This window comes from Sinocyclocheilus grahami, unplaced genomic scaffold, assembly GCF_001515645.1.
Source record: "Sinocyclocheilus grahami isolate Dianchi unplaced genomic scaffold, SAMN03320097.WGS_v1.1 scaffold588.1, whole genome shotgun sequence".
Lineage (NCBI taxonomy): Eukaryota > Metazoa > Chordata > Actinopteri > Cypriniformes > Cyprinidae > Sinocyclocheilus > Sinocyclocheilus grahami.
This window is the reverse complement of record NW_015505767.1, coordinates 8,551-26,800: the sequence shown is the minus strand read 5'-3', so window position 1 is coordinate 26,800 and position 18,250 is coordinate 8,551. Positions and strand designations below refer to the sequence as shown.

The 18,250-nt window shown below is 36.2% G+C and overlaps 1 protein-coding gene across 1 annotated transcript in view; it reads left to right on the top strand.

Moving 5' to 3' along the window:
• The window catches only part of LOC107557024 (neurexin-2-like), a gene marked incomplete at its 3' end in the record, with an annotated part of 379,214 nt that extends 362,232 nt beyond the window's left edge, over positions 1-16,982 (top strand). Inside the window, exon 19 of the mRNA XM_016240325.1 lies at positions 16,801-16,982. Coding sequence (XP_016095811.1) covers positions 16,801-16,982 — 182 coding nt within the window. The remainder of the gene's footprint in view (positions 1-16,800) is intronic.
• Between the last annotated feature and the right edge of the window lie 1,268 nt (positions 16,983-18,250).

Below are 18,250 nucleotides of genomic sequence, written 5' to 3'. Positions count from 1 at the left end.
GGGAGGGTCCCTGGTGTGGGCCTTTAAGGTCGGAGAAGAGTAACGCCTCTCAAGGTGGGCTTGTCCAATGAGAACGGAAGAAATTCCAAGCGGGAGGTTGCAATTGCTCGAGGGTTTTACGACCCTTTGTTCGAGGGCATGGTAATTTGCACATGTAATCCGCTTGGGGTGTGGATGCACAAACTAATAAAGATTCTTAGAACACTAATATGTTGCATAGGTATAAACATACAATATACACTCTCAATTAAATCATCCGAATACTAATTCATAGATACTAAACATGGTAGGGTTATATATATATGTAAGCTGACAGGAGTGAGTGTTTCGATCATAAGCCTGCATAAAATAGTATACAATCTCAAAGACAAAATACACTGACAATGACAATAATATACACAATGACCTGAAGGATACACTGTTCATTCAAAGAAAGGTTTTCCTATGAATTCATTAGTAGAAAAGTCCATTTCTACTGTGCATTTTGCCTCTTGCTATGGAAAATGCAGTGAGAGTCTCTCTGCTCACATTCCACTTGGTAATAAACCCAGTGATATGGTTGGTTGCCATGGAACCAGGGGCCTGTTCGGCTTCCTGGGGTGTTACGCATTTCAAGGGGAAGGGTCCATAGGTCCTCATATGGCTTGTTAACTGAGGGGTGTTACAGAGTATTTGTTAAATCTAGCTAACAAAATATATATTGTGTGTTTGATTGGTCCAGACGCTACAGTATATTAAAGATGAAATGTCAAATTTAAAACTTTTCAGCTTTTAAAATGAAGAATACTGTATTCTGTTCCATGTGGTTGCACACCATCACAACTATTTTTGAACATAAGAATGCATCCTATGTGAATGCCCCTTAAAGAGATACAGTACAGTCGTTCACCCAAAAATGAAAATTCAGTCATAATATACACACCTTCATGTCATTCCCAACCTGTTTGTTTCTTTTTCTGTGGAACACAAAAGAATATGTTTGGAAGAAGAAAAAGAACAAGAAAAGACAGAGTCATTTCTCAAAATCATCTTCTATGTTCCACACAGTCATATAGGTTTGGAACATTGTGAGGGTTAGTAAATTATTCCTTTTATTTTTGTTTGAACTGTCCCTTTAAGAAATGCTTCTGAATAGAGGATACAATGGTAAAGCAGCCAAATTATACAGACTTATACAGACCGACTAGTCAAATTGTCTTTCAGACAACCGTGTGACTAAAAATATTATGAAAATATGTATATTTGCAAATCCCTAGTACTTATCAGTCAAACTTCTTTGGCAGCTTGGCATCTCCTGAATGACTTAAATCTGTTATACATGAACCTCATGAATACATGAGGTGTTAGAGTTAATTTTCACCTTTTTTTAAACATATGTGATTTGTTTATTTATTTATTTAAAAAGAAAAGGTGTTTATAATCTTCACATCAATTATTCAGCTCCCTTTCCTGGTCTTTTTAATAAAATAATGCATGTTCTGTCTGTCCTTTCATTGCACGTGGAGTTCTGACGGGTTTGTGACTGTGTTATGAATTGAGGGTGGGGGGTTCTGGTGCACATACAGAGCCCTAGTGGGAATGCACCGATTTGTTTATCGAAGCTGCCAACAAAAATAGGACACCCTGGATCTTGAGATTTAATAAGCTATATTGCTTACAGTTCTGCAGCAAAGCAGCACATCAGAAACCTCAAGAGGCCCAAATGTTTACAGTAGCATTTACTCATTCCTGGTAGATATGCGAGTTATAAAGTTTAATCTGACCGCTCTTTTCACTTTTTAGCAAGCTTTTCCTTGATTCCATAGCAAAATATTTTTATTTTTGTAACTAAATGTGAGGCAGATATCCTCATGTGAGTTTGCAGCTAAATACGAGTGACAGAGTTGACAGCTGCGGTGTTGACACATTTCTTTTTGCAAAGCATCAATGAGCTAGACAAGTTTTTTTTTTTTTTAACCTTATTGTCTAAGGTGAAGCTTAAAGGTGTCGCACTGCCTCCGATACAAAAATAATGAATGAACACTATAAATTTGATATCACCTCATAAAGAAAAAACCTCAGTAAACAAAGTAGAGCTTGTATTTTCTCACTGATGTTTCCCGGTAAGTGTAAAGTTTGTAATTTTGGAACCACTAGCATAATCAAATTAAATAATAATAATAATAATTAATTACATTTATATAGCGCTTTTCTAGGCACTCAAAGCGCTTTACATTGTCAGGGGGTATCCCCTCATCCACCACCAGTTTGCAGCATCCACCTGGATGATGCAATGGCAGCCATAGTGCGCCAGAACGCCCACCACACACCAGCTTATTGGTGGAAAGGAGTGATGAAGCCAATCAGTAGATATGGGGATGGTTAGGAGGCCATGATGATCAGAGGCCAATGGGGAAATTTGGCCAGGATGCCGAGGTCATACCTCTACTCTTTTCGAAAGACATCCTGGGATTTTTAATGACCACAGAGAGTCATGACCTCGGTTTAATGTCTCATCCGAAGGACGGTGCTTGTTGACAGTATAGTGTCCCCGTCACTATACTGGGGCGTTAGAACCCACACAGACCACAGGGTGAGCACCCCCTGCTGGCCTCACTACCACCTCTTCCAGCAGCAACCTAGTTTTCCCAGGTGGTCTCCCATCCAGGTACTGACCAGGCTCAGCCCTGCTTAGCTTCAGTGGGTAGCCAGTCTTGGGACTTTCAAACCGATTTAGCCCAAATAGGTATAGATTTAAAAAAAAAAATAGATAGCCACACCCCCAACTCATGCCATTGGTTGAGTTAGTGTTGCTGGTCAGAATAGAGGAGATGGTCCTCACTGCAGAACACAAGATCCAGGGGGCGTGTTTGGATCCAGATCCAACTCCTCCCACCTTACATAAACCTAAACCTACCCGTCTCCACCCCCTGATCCCTAAACCCACCCATCTCCACCCCCTAGATGTGGATCCAACCACACCCCCTGGATCTTGTGTTCTGTAGTGAGGGGCTACTGGATTAGTGCCACAGAGATGCAGAGTTAATATTGCTTTAAGGAACCAACTTAGACATACAGGTGCATCTCAATAAATTAGAATGTCGTGGAAAAGTTCATTTATTTCAGTAATTCAACTCAAATTGTGAAACTCGTGTATTAAATAAATTCAATGCACACAGGCTGAAGTAGTTTAAGTCTTTGGTTCTTTTAATTGTGATGATTTTGGCTCACATTAGGATTTGGCACCTGCCTACACTGCCAAAAGCACCAAAAGTTGGTTAAATGACCATGTGTTGGTGTGCTTGACTGGCCAGCAAACTCACCAGACCTGAACCCCATAGAGAATCTATTGGGTATTGTCAAGAGGAAAATGAGAAACAAGAGACCAAAAAATGCAGATGAGCTGAAGGCCACTGTCAAAGAAATCTGGGCTTCCATACCACCTCAGCAGTGCCACAAACTGATCACCTCCATGCCACGCTAAATTGAGGCAGTAATTAAAGCAAAAGGAGCCCCTACCGAGTATTGAGTACATGTACAGTAAATGAACATACTTTCCAGAAGGCCAACAATTCACTAAAAATGTTTTTTTTATTGGTCTTATGAAGTATTCTAATTTGTTGAGATAGTGAATTGGTGGGTTTTTGTTAAATGTGAGCCAAAATCATCACAATTAAAAGAACCAAAGACTTCAACTACTTCAGTCTGTGTGCATTGAATTTATTTAATACATGAGTTTCACAATTTGAGTTGAATTACTGAAATAAATGAACTTTTCCACGACATTCTAATTTATTGAGATGCACCTGTTTATAGTTTCCTTTGAGTATAAAACCTTAAATTGACGCATTTTAGCATCCAAAAAATTGACATACTGCACCTTTAACTGATGGAAAGCCAGCTGAGATGTCACATTAGTATAACTGGTAAACCATCTTTAACTCAGAATTGTCCAACAGTTTCAAATATCAAATTGGACACCTGCAACTTCATAAATGCCTGTCAGAGGGAAGTCCAGTCCCTCGCCGAAGCGACTTACACTGTTAGTAATTCAATGCCAGGTTTCCGCAATTACAGGAAATTGCTAATATTTCAGAGCTAGGCAGTTAGCCTGACTGCAGGGTACAAGTCTTCATTTGATTTCCATCCACACTGTCGACTTAAAACCCCATTTAGATTTGATTAACCAAGATAATACGGTAATCTAGAGAAGTTCTTAGATAAAACACTAATGTTCAGGTGAAAGTAAGTTTTGTTAATTTGTTTGCTTTCTTTGTGATTAGACATCAGAAAATGCCTACAGAAAAAAAAGGTAATCTTTTTTCATATTTATTCTTTCAAATGTCGTGTAGCTTATTTATGATTATGGCTGAGAGCCCAGAGTGATATTGGTCCACACCATCAAATGAATTTCATTTGCAGCTTTGGAAAACAACCCATAAAAAATGTATTCCAGGACTTTGGTTTCAATTAAATCTTGCATGCCCGGCTTTTTCAGATTGCTTTTTCATACTGTAAATAGCACTGTCGCTATTAACATGTCCCACAATAATGCTAACAGGACTTATTTAGTATTTATATCCTATTTGGTTGTTCTCGGTTGATCCCTAGTCTTATTTTAATTTCACTGCGCCATATAATATTTGCTGCTCCTATTTGAAATGTGCAGGATGTTCTTAACCCGCAGAGCTTGCATATCAAGTCTCAAGGTCTACTTCCACACTGTGGGAAATAAGTGTAAATCCGGTGTGGTTTATCCTGCGTAATGTAGGAGGTTAATACACCCTGGCACCCGTGGAATGGTTTTGTTGGAGAGAAGCAAATATTGTTGCAAAACATGTGAGTGGCTGCAAAGAATGCTAAGTAGACTGCGTCAGTTTCTTTGCAGATTTTGCATTGTGACTGCTAGAAATAACATGTCTGCCCCGTTTTTTTTATTTTATATATATATATATATATACTATATATATATACAGTATATATATATATATATATATATATAATATTGTTACCACAATATTTGTTCATGCCAACAGAAAGTTAAATCTGATATAAACAAATTTTATATGGTTCTATTTTTCTGCACCACTGAAACAAGAGAGACCTTAACTTGGTTTCTGTAGGAGTGCTCCAAGTTATTTGATGTCAGAAGTGTCTGGGTTTGGCTGAATGCATGGACTTAATGAACCGCAAATGATGGGTTTTCACATTTACCTTGATGAGCGCAGTACCCTGATTGGCAAGCAAGCTTATCCAAAAGGTTAATCACTCTCCAAACGCTAAAGATGAGTATGTGTTTCATACTACATTCTGTATATTTAAACAGACTTGATTTACTTTTGTGTTATGAAATAGCTAGGAAATGAGTCTGGGCTAATTATGCTATGCATGATTAAAATATTGACGTTAAAATTAAATATGTCACAAAGGTTCATTTCTGATGTGTATTTAAATATTGAAATAAGTTGGTTCAATTAAATGACATTCTTTTATGGAATATACGAGGTCCGTATTCAAAACTTTAAAGTCTTTGGCCAAAACCTGTGAATCCTGCAATGTTTTTGCCAGTCTCTTATGCTCCCAGAGTAAAATTAATGTTTTCTGTTTGAATATAGTATTTTAAGATGTAATTTATTCTTGTGCTGGCAAAGCTGAGTTTTCAGTGTCGTTACTCCAGTTTTAAGTGTCACGTGATCCTTCAGAAATCATTCTAATACGCTGATTTGGTGATCAAGAAACATTTCTTATTATTATCAATGTTATCACAATTGTGATGCTTAATATTTTTATGAAAACTGTGATACACTACCATTCAAAAGTTGTATTAAGCAATGATGCATTAAATTGATCAAAAGTGACAGTGAAGACATTTATATTTATATTATTTGAAATAAATGCTTTTCTTTTGAGCTTTCTTTTCCCCCAAAAATCCTGAAGAAAATGTATCTCAGTTTCTACAAAAATATTTAGCAATTTTCAACTGCTGAACTAGATGGATCGTTCTGGCAATATCATTGCAGCTAAAAAAGTGCAAAGCAGTTGAACTGAATCCATAGAAGAAGAAAAAATACTTGGGATGGATCTAACAAAAATGTTGTAGTCGTCCCAAAAGCGGCAGCTGGTATATATATATATATATATATATATAATATTGTTACCACAATATTTGTTCATGCCAACAGAAAGTTAAATCTGATATAAACAAATTTTATATGGTTCTATTTTTCTGCACCACTGAAACAAGAGAGACCTTAACTTGGTTTCTGTAGGAGTGCTCCAAGTTATTTGATGTCAGAAGTGTCTGGGTTTGGCTGAATGCATGGACTTAATGAACCGCAAATGATGGGTTTTCACATTTACCTTGATGAGCGCAGTACCCTGATTGGCAAGCAAGCTTATCCAAAAGGTTAATCACTCTCCAAACGCTAAAGATGAGTATGTGTTTCATACTACATTCTGTATATTTAAACAGACTTGATTTACTTTTGTGTTATGAAATAGCTAGGAAATGAGTCTGGGCTAATTATGCTATGCATGATTAAAATATTGACGTTAAAATTAAATATGTCACAAAGGTTCATTTCTGATGTGTATTTAAATATTGAAATAAGTTGGTTCAATTAAATGACATTCTTTTATGGAATATACGAGGTCCGTATTCAAAACTTTAAAGTCTTTGGCCAAAACCTGTGAATCCTGCAATGTTTTTGCCAGTCTCTTATGCTCCCAGAGTAAAATTAATGTTTTCTGTTTAAATATAGTATTTTAAGATGTAATTTATTCTTGTGCTGGCAAAGCTGAGTTTTCAGTGTCGTTACTCCAGTTTTAAGTGTCACGTGATCCTTCAGAAAACATTCTAATACGCTGATTTGGTGATCAAGAAACATTTCTTATTATTATCAATGTTATCACAATTGTGATGCTTAATATTTTTATGAAAACTGTGATACACTACCATTCAAAAGTTGTATTAAGCAATGATGCATTAAATTGATCAAAAGTGACAGTGAAGACATTTATATTTATATTATTTGAAATAAATGCTTTTCTTTTGAGCTTTCTTTTCCCCCAAAAATCCTGAAGAAAATGTATCTCAGTTTCTACAAAAATATTTAGCAATTTTCAACTGCTGAACTAGATGGATCGTTCTGGCAATATCATTGCAGCTAAAAAAGTGCAAAGCAGTTGAACTGAATCCATAGAAGAAGAAAAATGCTCCCAGAGTAAAATTAATGTTTTCTGTTTAAATATAGTATTTTAAGATGTAATTTATTCTTGTGCTGGCAAAGCTGAGTTTTCAGTGTCGTTACTCCAGTTTTAAGTGTCACGTGATCCTTCAGAAAACATTCTAATACGCTGATTTGGTGATCAAGAAACATTTCTTATTATTATCAATGTTATCACAATTGTGATGCTTAATATTTTTATGAAAACTGTGATACACTACCATTCAAAAGTTGTATTAAGCAATGATGCATTAAATTGATCAAAAGTGACAGTGAAGACATTTATATTTATATTATTTGAAATAAATGCTTTTCTTTTGAGCTTTCTTTTCCCCAAAAAATCCTGAAGAAAATGTATCTCAGTTTCTACAAAAATATTTAGCAATTTTCAACTGCTGAACTAGATGGATCGTTCTGGCAATATCATTGCAGCTAAAAAAGTGCAAAGCAGTTGAACTGAATCCATAGAAGAAGAATACTTGGGATGGATCTAACAAAAATGTTGTAGTCGTCCCAAAAGCGGCAGCTGGTTTGTTTTTGGCATACAGTCCACATCCAGAGAGGAAAGATTAATTTATCTTTTATTATTTTCTTTTTCCCCCTTAATTACTTTCTATTCTATTATTAGAATCATTTTATACCGCAACAAAAACGAATATGCTGAAGTGAAATGTTAATTTACATGCAGTAAACAACAACAATTCAAATTAAAATGCCATGAAGCCAGGCATATTTGGAAATTTAACAGCAATATCGAGCATTAAAGCAAACATTCAGAAAATACAAAAAGTAACTTTATTTGTTAATTTGACTGAGTAGGTACCTTATCCATCTATCTATCTATCTATCTATCTATCTATCTATCTATCTATCTATCTATCTATCTATCTATCTATCTATCTCTCTGTCTGTCTGTCTGTCTGTCTGTCTGTCTGTCTATTTAAAAAAGAAAGTTTAACATGAATGTTAACAAAAGAAGCAGACCTTAAAGGATCAAATATTTTGATTTTATGATTACACAAACCTGTGGTTGGATAAAATTGTTCATTTGAAGTATGTAGTAGTCTACCTCTACTAGAACAAAGACAATAGAAAATGAGCTAATTCTTTCATTATTATTTTGTGCTGTACGCTTGCTGCAGTAATGCTCATTCACACATTACTGCAGCATCACTTCATAACTTATATCTCTGGAGCATTGTGTAGTTTTCCTCATCTTTTGGCCACTTTCATGTGTCTGTATAGACTGCTGACTTTGATTCCCAGAATCTGATCCAGTGGACATGGTTCCAATATCCCTCTGTCTGTGGGCATCTGGGAACACAGAGCAAATAACTGCACTGCTCCTAACTCACTTCCCTTTAGCCTCCATACACAGAGCTTATCTAATCACAGCATCTCACAGGAGCTCTCAGTGAAATCCAATCCAAACGCTTTATTGTAGATTGTTGTTTGCCTTGTTGAAAAGAAGAAACGTGTAAAACCCGTTTTGAAGCTGCATGAAAAGAGTGAGAATAAATCATTTTGCTCAACTGTTCATTGGGGAGGTGATGTAGCCAAGCATGTTTTTGTTTTTTTGTTTTTTTCATTTATTTTTGTTATTATGTGTTTGCTTTATATCCCACAGGGTTTCGAGTTGTGATATTACCATAAGAAAACACTGTGGATTTTTTTTTTAATCTGAGAAGCAAACGTAAAGATGGATCATGCAGTTTAAAATTTCATCAGGAATAGATTAAACACCATTTGAATATATATATATACCATTGTATATATATATACAATGGACTAAAGAGGAAAAATATTTGTGTACATGTTTGTGTTTTCAAAATAATAAAACAAGTAATTTTTTACATATCAGTAATGTTTTTTTCCCCTCAGTTTAGACACTCTCATGTTTTTTCTTTAAGTAGATCAAGCATAATACCTTAACATTTGTATTTGTATTTTTTATGTATTTCTGTACATATTTCCTGCTTTTTGTTTATTATTTTAAATAGCCCAAAGCAAATAATATTTTGTCATAACAATTAAGTTTGGGAGAATTGTTATTATATTCGAAGCTGAATCATTCTAAATGTATTCAGAAGCCTTTGTGTGTGCTGAATTTATAACATGTATCTTATGTTTATGTATTTATAAATAAAAAATATAGTTTTAAAGTTTTGTCGAATCAAATTCTCCGTAATACCACCTTCAAAACGCTAGCCAGCAAACCATGATTCATGTATGTGACAACTACAGCGTAAAAAAAGGGGCAAGCACTTTAATATATCCTGTCCAAAATTATTGTTTCATACAGTCAGGATTATAAAAGTTTTTTTTGATTGGTATTTTTAAATGGCACATGGCTCAGAAACTGGTTTTATCTTGCTCAATACACACAAGTCTTTTTAGTTGAATTACAGGGAGCAACTGAAGCAGGAAAATTGAATTTTTGCCTCCAAGACTTTTCCCCCCCAAAGACGGTGTGTGTGGACAGTTCATTCAGTGTGTTTATTGAATTAAACACTGTTTACAAATGCTTAACCTATCAGGAACTTAATGCACTGGTCCTCGCTTGTTCCACTACACTAAAGCCTGACAAAGTGCCATTGTGGAATAATACAAATGCTTGTGTTTATTTGCACCAAAAAAAGGATGCTTTCTTTCACCTATAGAAAAGGCTACAAATGGTTGTATGTCATAATTTTCAAGGACAGATAAATGAGTATAGGTCACAACCGATCTAAGGCAGACAACATTATCAGAGGTCTATGTGAAGTGATATTGATTCGTTTAGCACAACCTTCAAATTATATAGAGTGGAATCAGATTCCAACATTTAGAGAATAATCAAGCCGATAAATTCTTATTCATTCTGAGTGAGGAAATCAATTCTGTTTTGGGGACTTTATATACTTTATGATTGCATCATGATAGCAGTAGTTAAGTTTCACCTCTGCTGTGAAGTGTTAGGCTAAATGTCCCATAAAAAATGTCCTTGGGCCAATGCAGTCACATGGGTTGTCTAGATCACTATATATGGTTTATGTAGTAAAGTAGGTTCACATACAACCCAGCTGCCAATGGTGAGTAAATTGAGAAAATTCCCAACCAGAAATATTCCTTAACAGCAATGAAACTATATTTTGCATAATTTCTTATAAAAAAATATATATATATTTAAATCTCTTTGACGCTGGAATTATTGAGCTGTTTTTCGCAGAATAATAAGAGATGAGTCAGTATCTGTCTCTCAGTGAAACTGTGCCTGTCACAAATGTCAAGACACATTGTGGTTTTGTTCCTGATATTTTTTGTCTGGGTGGATTAATGTGAGAAATATTCCACGTGTGTCACGTCATGGAGCTTTGGATAAAAAAAAAAAAAAAAGAAAATCAGGCATTGTAGATGAACTCTAAATTTTCCATTGATGTAAAAGTTTGTAGGTAAGTTGTTTGTTTTTCTTTCATTTGAATTACATGGTGCTTACATCATTGAGGGTCAGACTATCATTATTATAATTTGAGTTCAACTTTATATTATGTTGCAGATCTGAATTAAATTACTGGCAACCAGTTTTAATTGACTTAATAGCCAATAGCGAATTTTACTTTCATTTGGCGCTTGGCAAGTGTTAATTTTGGACCCTGCTGACAACAGACACTTTAGCTCCAATTAAATGAACAGTCCTGATTGATCCCATGTGTTTTAGCATTTCATTATAACCGTTCCTCATATTTCAGTGGCTCAAACAGTTGTTGTGAAGCGTGGCAGCCCAAACTCAACATGTTAGTTAGCAGCTTTCATGAGCAGGTGTTCAGCACTCAGTAACCCACATGCCACCTAGGGGACCACTCGCCAGAACACTTAATTGCATTCCCCACACCTCCTCTGTTTGCTCATTTAGTCTACCACAAGCGCCAGGAATGACAGGTGGCTCCACTTTGGCATCCAGGTATTTAGGTGAGATTTTGGGGGAAAGTGGGAGGTCAGTCATTTAGCAAACAATGACTCTCTGGAGACCCTAAGAGGATGTTTTGAGCTTACCGATTGGGTGATGTTTTTCAGCAATGATGGCAATTTGGATATGATTAATGATTCCATCTGTTCATATATGTCTTTTTGTGCTGATAATGTGATACCAACTAAGAAAGTCAATCTTTACCCAAATAACAAACCTTGGGTCTCTAAACAGATGAAGCATTGTATTAACCTCAAAACGATTGCCTTTATGGAGGCACATAAAAGATGTGTTAGTGAACTGAGAAAGGAACTGCTAAGATAAAACCAGGTTGGCCAAACTTCGATATAAAGACAAGATGGAGGAGAGTTTTATTAAAGGAAATACGAAGGCGGCATGGCAGAATCTTAATATGATAATGGAAAGAGCCCAGGCTTCAACTCGAGTTCAGTGTCCAGACCCTGCTTCCTTTGTTGAGCAGATGAATGCTTTTTATGCTAGGTTTAATATGAATAATTATGGAGTGGATTGGGACCAGACTGACTTAAAGGGGTCATATGATGCTGCTAAAAAGAACATTATTTTGTGTATTTGGTGTAATGAAATGTGTTTATGTGATTTAAGGTTAAAAAAACACATTATTTTTCACATACTGTACATTATTGTTTTTTCCCCGCCTTTCTGAAACGCGAGATGTGCTCTGATTGGCCATCTATCCAGTGCGTTGTGATTGGCTGAATTCCTCAAGCGTGTGACGGAAATGTTACGTCCCTTACCATATTTTGATGCCTGCGGTAACCACATGTGACGGCCCCGGGCTGGACTCTGCTTCATCCACGGTGAAAGACGATCCGGCGATCGACAGTGCGAAGTTGAAGTATTTCCTCAGCGACCAGCACGGATCAGCTCCAGGCATGACGAAGCAATATCGTCCTCTTTTGGAAGGCCAAACAAAGTAGTTTCGCTTTCACAATGAAGCACACAGCGCCTTCACGACATGGCGGCGGCGGCAACAATACTACAGCGAGAATAAAAGATTTCGCCTTCTTTCTTTGCGTGAACATTTGGGCGGCGTTATGCAAATCTTCCCAGATAGTGACGTAGGTATGTGGGGGCGTGTTAGAACGAGCCGTTTTAGGTAGGTGTGGCTGACTCTTAACTTTTATAAAGAATATCTCTTTGGATTTGAGACTTTAGTCTTTGCAACTTTACAGATCTTCGTTATGCACCAAGAGCTTGTAACATTCCAAAGAGAAAGGAAAAATTGAAATCGCATCATATGACCTCTTTAAGTAATGCCCCTACACCAATCAGTATGGAGGAACGAAGGGCTGTCTCCATCCTCTCCAAATTACAGCGAAGGAAAGCTCCTCGTCCGGATGGACTTGAGCCGCTTATTTAAAGAGTGTTCGGCCCAAGTAGGCGGGATGGTGGGTCAACTCTTCCAGTTGTCCTTGAACACTGGGTATGTCCCGAGAGTATGGAAGGACACAACCATTATTCCAGTTCCAAAAAAAACTCATATCAAGGAGATGAAGAATTTTAGACCTGTGGCTCTTACCTCAATTATCTGTAAATGTATGGAGAAGGGGGTAGCGGGGGAGCTTACGATCAAGGAAGCCGAGTGCTTGGACCCGCTTCAGTTTGCTTACAAGTCAAAACGGGGAGTTGAGGATGCCAGCTTAACTCTCTTGGATACGGTGACTAGACACTTAGATATTTAGAATTCACTTGTCAGGTAGTGGAGCAGGTTGAGGCCTTTACATATTTGGGCACTGAGATTGACAGGCATTTATCTTTTACAAAGCAGGCAAATAGTGTCTATAAGAAAGCTCAACAGTGATTATCTCTTTTGAGAAGGCTAAAGGGCTTTAATGTAAAACAGGAAATCTTAAAGGCACAATATGTAATTTTTGCCGCTAGAGGGCGCGTATTCCAAATAAACAAAGAGACAAAGGTGGGGGGGGGGGAAAGCAGCGCTGTTTTATCATACTAGATACATTTGGAAGTTCTGTTATAATGCTACTCTGTGCGGTCATCACCGGTCTATTAAAACGCACAACATATTAAAGCGTCTTTGGTGTTTCCAGGCACACAATGACACTATGGACACGGTCCGTGTCACTAGTTAAAATTGCTTATTTCTCTGGATTTAAACATTCTTCGAAACATTTGGGATAATGTAAGTACACAAGTCAGCAAAATATATAACACTGTTCTAGTGGTTTTTGGATATTTTAATAAAAAAATCTTACATATTGTGCCTTTAACAGCAGTGTATCGGTCACTTGTGGAATCAGTTATAAGTATAACCTTTAACATTGTTTCTTCATTTAACTTTCTTTCAGCTGAAAACAATAAAAAATGATCAAGAGTAATCAGACAGGTATCTAAAATTATTGGGTACCCACAGACTAAACTTTTAGATCTCTATAACTGTGCTGTGAAGAGGAAAGCAGCTTCTATTGTTACTAACCCCTCTCATCCTTTGCATTACCTTTTTCAGACACTCCCATCAGGTTGTCAGTTTAGAACTCCTTTGGCTAGAAGGAAGGCTTATAGTATTTATTTTATTCCTACTGTTTCTGAATAAGGCCAAACAGTTTTGTCAGGATCTTGTGTCTTAATATTGTGTAGTATTGTTGTGTATTATTATTGTGTATTGTGTACATGTGAGCCTTTTACCTAAGACAAATTTCTATCACTGGTTGACAGATAATAAAGTTTTTTTAATTGAATTGGTATTGAAACCATTAATCAGTTGGGAGGGTGTTCAAGAAAACCCTAGTCTCAGTGTACCACTGATGAACAAATATCTGGCCTTACAGCAGATGCTGAGTGTCGAGCGTGACAAACGGAAAGCACCTGACAGATGTTTGAAGAGCATTTAAATAATGATAGAGCTGCTTTGCAAGAAACTCCAGCATAGACTGTGTGTGAATGTTATTTCATTATTTCATTCAAGCGAGAAAGATAGCACAAGCCGTTTTCAAGCAAAGCGTTTTAAGTTTGTTTTGTTTTCCAATTTCCTGCTTTAGAAAAACGTTTCTTGCTGGTAGTTTTCTCAAATATTGTTAACATTTTGGTAACAATAAGGTTTCATTGCTTAATATTAATAATGCACTTTATATTAATAAACAATGAACAATACTTCTACAGAATGTATTCATCTTAATTTCAATACATTATTAAAATCAAAAGTTGTGTTAACACAATTGTAATTTTATTAATTAATATTACTAAATGCTGTAAAAAAAAAAGGCTTATTGTTAATGCATTTACTAATGTTAAAAAAATTGAAAGTTAGATAGAAATATTGTAAAGTTACAAAAAATATTTTATAGTATTTTTATATTCATTATATATTTAGAAAAATATATATATTTGGATGTTTTACTCAATTTGTTGAAAAAGTGCAATCTAAAATTAAATATGAAATGCATTCATTTTAAATTGTACTTTATATTGCACTTTTTTTATGAAACAAACACAAAAGTTAATCTAGAAAAAAATAAGCATAACAAAATAACAGCAAAAACAAAATGCATAATAAAGACAAATAAAAACATTGAAAGTGTATAACACAGTCCAGGATGAAGTCCAGAAAGAAAGCCACCGCAATGCAGGATCCAGTCCCTGTGAGCCAGTACAAACCACCAACAATTCACAAAACTTTGTTGCCATTGAGTCTAAGAACATCCATTTCATTTGGTGTATGTAGCTGGCCAACATGTGAATATAAAACCCTGACCACTGGGATGACTAGCAATAGGCAAAACGAACAAAAGTGCACCATTAAGATGGAAAGTATTTGGGATACTTTTGTACCTTTTTTCTGAAAGTGTAGGGACACCTGTGTTTATGGATATATTGTATTATATATTTTTATAGAAGTTCTTGTCATCGCTGAGGGAATACATCAGCCCGGGGTCGTCACATGTGGTTGCCACTCATTCGTCGGATCCGCCGGGGTGCCATTCTCGACCCCGCCGCCTCAGCTCACTCTAGCCGCAACGCACTGGATAGCTGGCCAATCACAGCACACCTCGCTTTTCACGATGAGCTTTGTAAAAATCGATGCGTTTCAAAAAGGTGGGGCATAGAGGAGAAACAATAATGTACAGTATGTGGAAAATAATGTGTTTTTTAAACTTTAAACCGCATAAACACATTTCATTACACCGAATACACAAAATAATGTTCTTTTTAGCAGCATCATATGACCCCTTTAAAGGTAGGGTAGGCAATATCAGAGAGGTTACCAATAGCAAGAAATTAAAGATATGAAATTAATGAAATCATAAGATCCCAACTTCCCTGCAAATCACTCTCCAAAGCCTCACCTCCTCCAAAACACATGAACAGACCAGACCAGAGGCTAACCGGCTAACCCTATGAGGTTTGAATGCAATGCTGTCAGAATACCTCACTTCTCTTTCACTGGTGAGAAAACATTACAGTACAAAGCGCATAATATTACAATAATAACGCCTTCCATTCTCACGCGCCAATGGCAATGGCACGCGTGCTGATCATGTCTGCGTGAACAGGGTGCGCAGAGATATGCAAATACATACGTCAACAGGCAGACAGGACAGGCTATCGTAGTCCTCAGACCGAGGAATCTGATTGGACGAACATTTTATGGTCCTACAACTTACACAAACTATATAAATACATATAAATACATTTAGACCCCTTAACTTAGTGATTGCTGTCGGGATGTGAAGAGACTGTCAACCAGCATAACAAAACAAAAAAAGTTTTTTAACCAGATCACCTACCCTGCCTTTAAAAGAAATTCATTAGGATCAGTTGTAATTGCAAAAATACCTTCTTCCTACATTATTATTATTTTTTTTTTTTTATGTGTGTCTTGTTTCTGGGACCTTCTTGATGTTTTTCTAGTTTATTCTACTTTATTCACCTTTTCCCATTACTGTGCTATTGTACTTCAACAGTGAGGCAGCTCACATAACAACCTCTCGTTTTACCCTGGCAAATCGGTCAACACAGTTGCCCAGGTTCATTCTCTAGGGCTGTTTCAGCACGGATAGTTTGGCAGTTTAAAGCATGTCGAGCATCCATCCCGCCCTGCGGTGGTTTCTTACCAAGCTGATGCAACACAGCACTGGCTCCATTTCAGATCCTCTTTTCTATACAGCCGCTGTGATTTGATGCCATGTCCAATCGCAGTGAAATATTAGCACCAAAGTATGTTGCGAAGAATAAGAGCAACAAGAGGGCAAGAAGTTGGTGAAGTTTGCTCTAAAATGGGCCCTGCTTTTCAAGGCCAATAAGGCATTTCAGCTCCAAACCAGCGCTGGATGCTTGTATCTGAAAATGCCAGTCCTGAATATGACGTTTGTCACTAAGGAAACACATTGAAAATGAGCATTCAAGGCACATCAGAACAGATGGCAACTTATTAAAGACAGAGACGCTTTTATCTCATATGAGGCAGAGCACAGGGCAAATGTGTGATGTGAGGTGCTTCTTTAGCATCCATCTTGCCTCACACGCTCATATTGTTGCATCCCTCCTGCTGTGCTGCTCCACATCTTACTCGCGTTCATTTTTATATTCCTTTGTCTCATGCAACATCTTTGAATCAGTAGCTTATGTTATGTGTCTTCCTTCATTTGGCAGCTGGGACCACATATATATTTGGGAGAGGAGGAGCGCTCATCACGTACACCTGGGCCCCCAATGATCGGCCAAGCACCAGGGCGGACCGATTGGCCGTGGGCTTCAGCACCCAGCAGAGTGATGCCATCCTGATGCAGGTGGAGAGCAGCCAGGGCCTCGGAGACTACCTGCAGTTGCACATTGTGAGTATCACAGCTCAGTTTGAAGCGCTAATAGGCCTCTTAGTTTGCTTATTTATTGTCTAACAATCCTCTAATGTCTTTTTATTCCGGTGTTCATCACTTCATCTCAGTTTGACTGTATCATTGTAAATCTGAAAGATTTATGAATGAATTTTACTTTCAAGTTTTTTGTTATATATTTTATATAATTAGGAATGTCAGTCTGACATGGTGGCCCTCCTGGGCACACCGGCTGAAGACTGTGACATATATATATATATATATATATATATATTATTAATGTATAATTTGTATAGTTTACAATAGAGATAATAATAGAGTAATAATGTATCATTTGTGTATTTTATTATATAAATAATAATTGTAAAAACAAATCATTATTATTATTGTTGTTGTTTGCCAAAACTACTACAAAATGTTTAGTTTTTTATTTAGTTTTTTTATGCAGGAAATAGTGTGATGAATAATAAAAAACAAAATAATGTGGGTAACACTTTATAATAACTTTCATTTGTAAATCATTAACAACCATTATATAATGCTTAACAGATCATTATTTAATATATATTCACATAGCTAGAAATATGAGATGGTGTTCTAATGCACTTACTAAACATTACCTAATGATTAACATATGATTATTTAATGTAAATTGAAATGCTTTGTTTGTTTTAGTCTTTGTTTGTTGTGTTGACCTATTTTTACACATCCTAACAAATAATCTATTAATTATTTGTTCATGTTTTTGCGGTACCCAATCTAAAGTGGAAACTATTCATTATTTGCAAATGTTTATAAATGTTTACTAATCATTAATACCTTTATGAGCAGTCATCTCAATGGCAAAAAGTGTCCCGAAAGACCTGAATGTACCCTATTCACACATCTTTACTAATCATGTATTAATCATTTGTTCATGTCTTTGCAGTAGCCAATCTAAAGTTGAGACTATTTCACAATAAATGTTTATAAATAATTACTAATCATTTAATATCTTTATGGGCATTGGACTTTTAGCTAATGTAACAAAGTTTGTGTAAAGGGTGGCTGGTTAAGTTTAGCTAAATGCTTGCTAAAGACATAACAGATTGTAATTTTGGTGAAAAAATTTTTTTTTATTACCTCAACATTCACATTAGTATACTACGTTTCAGTATATCATTAAACAGGATATTCCTTGAATCATAAATAAACAGGGGCAAACCAATCATTTTTTAAAAGAAAATACTTGTTCATTTATCAAAACAATATAATATAAACAGATTGAA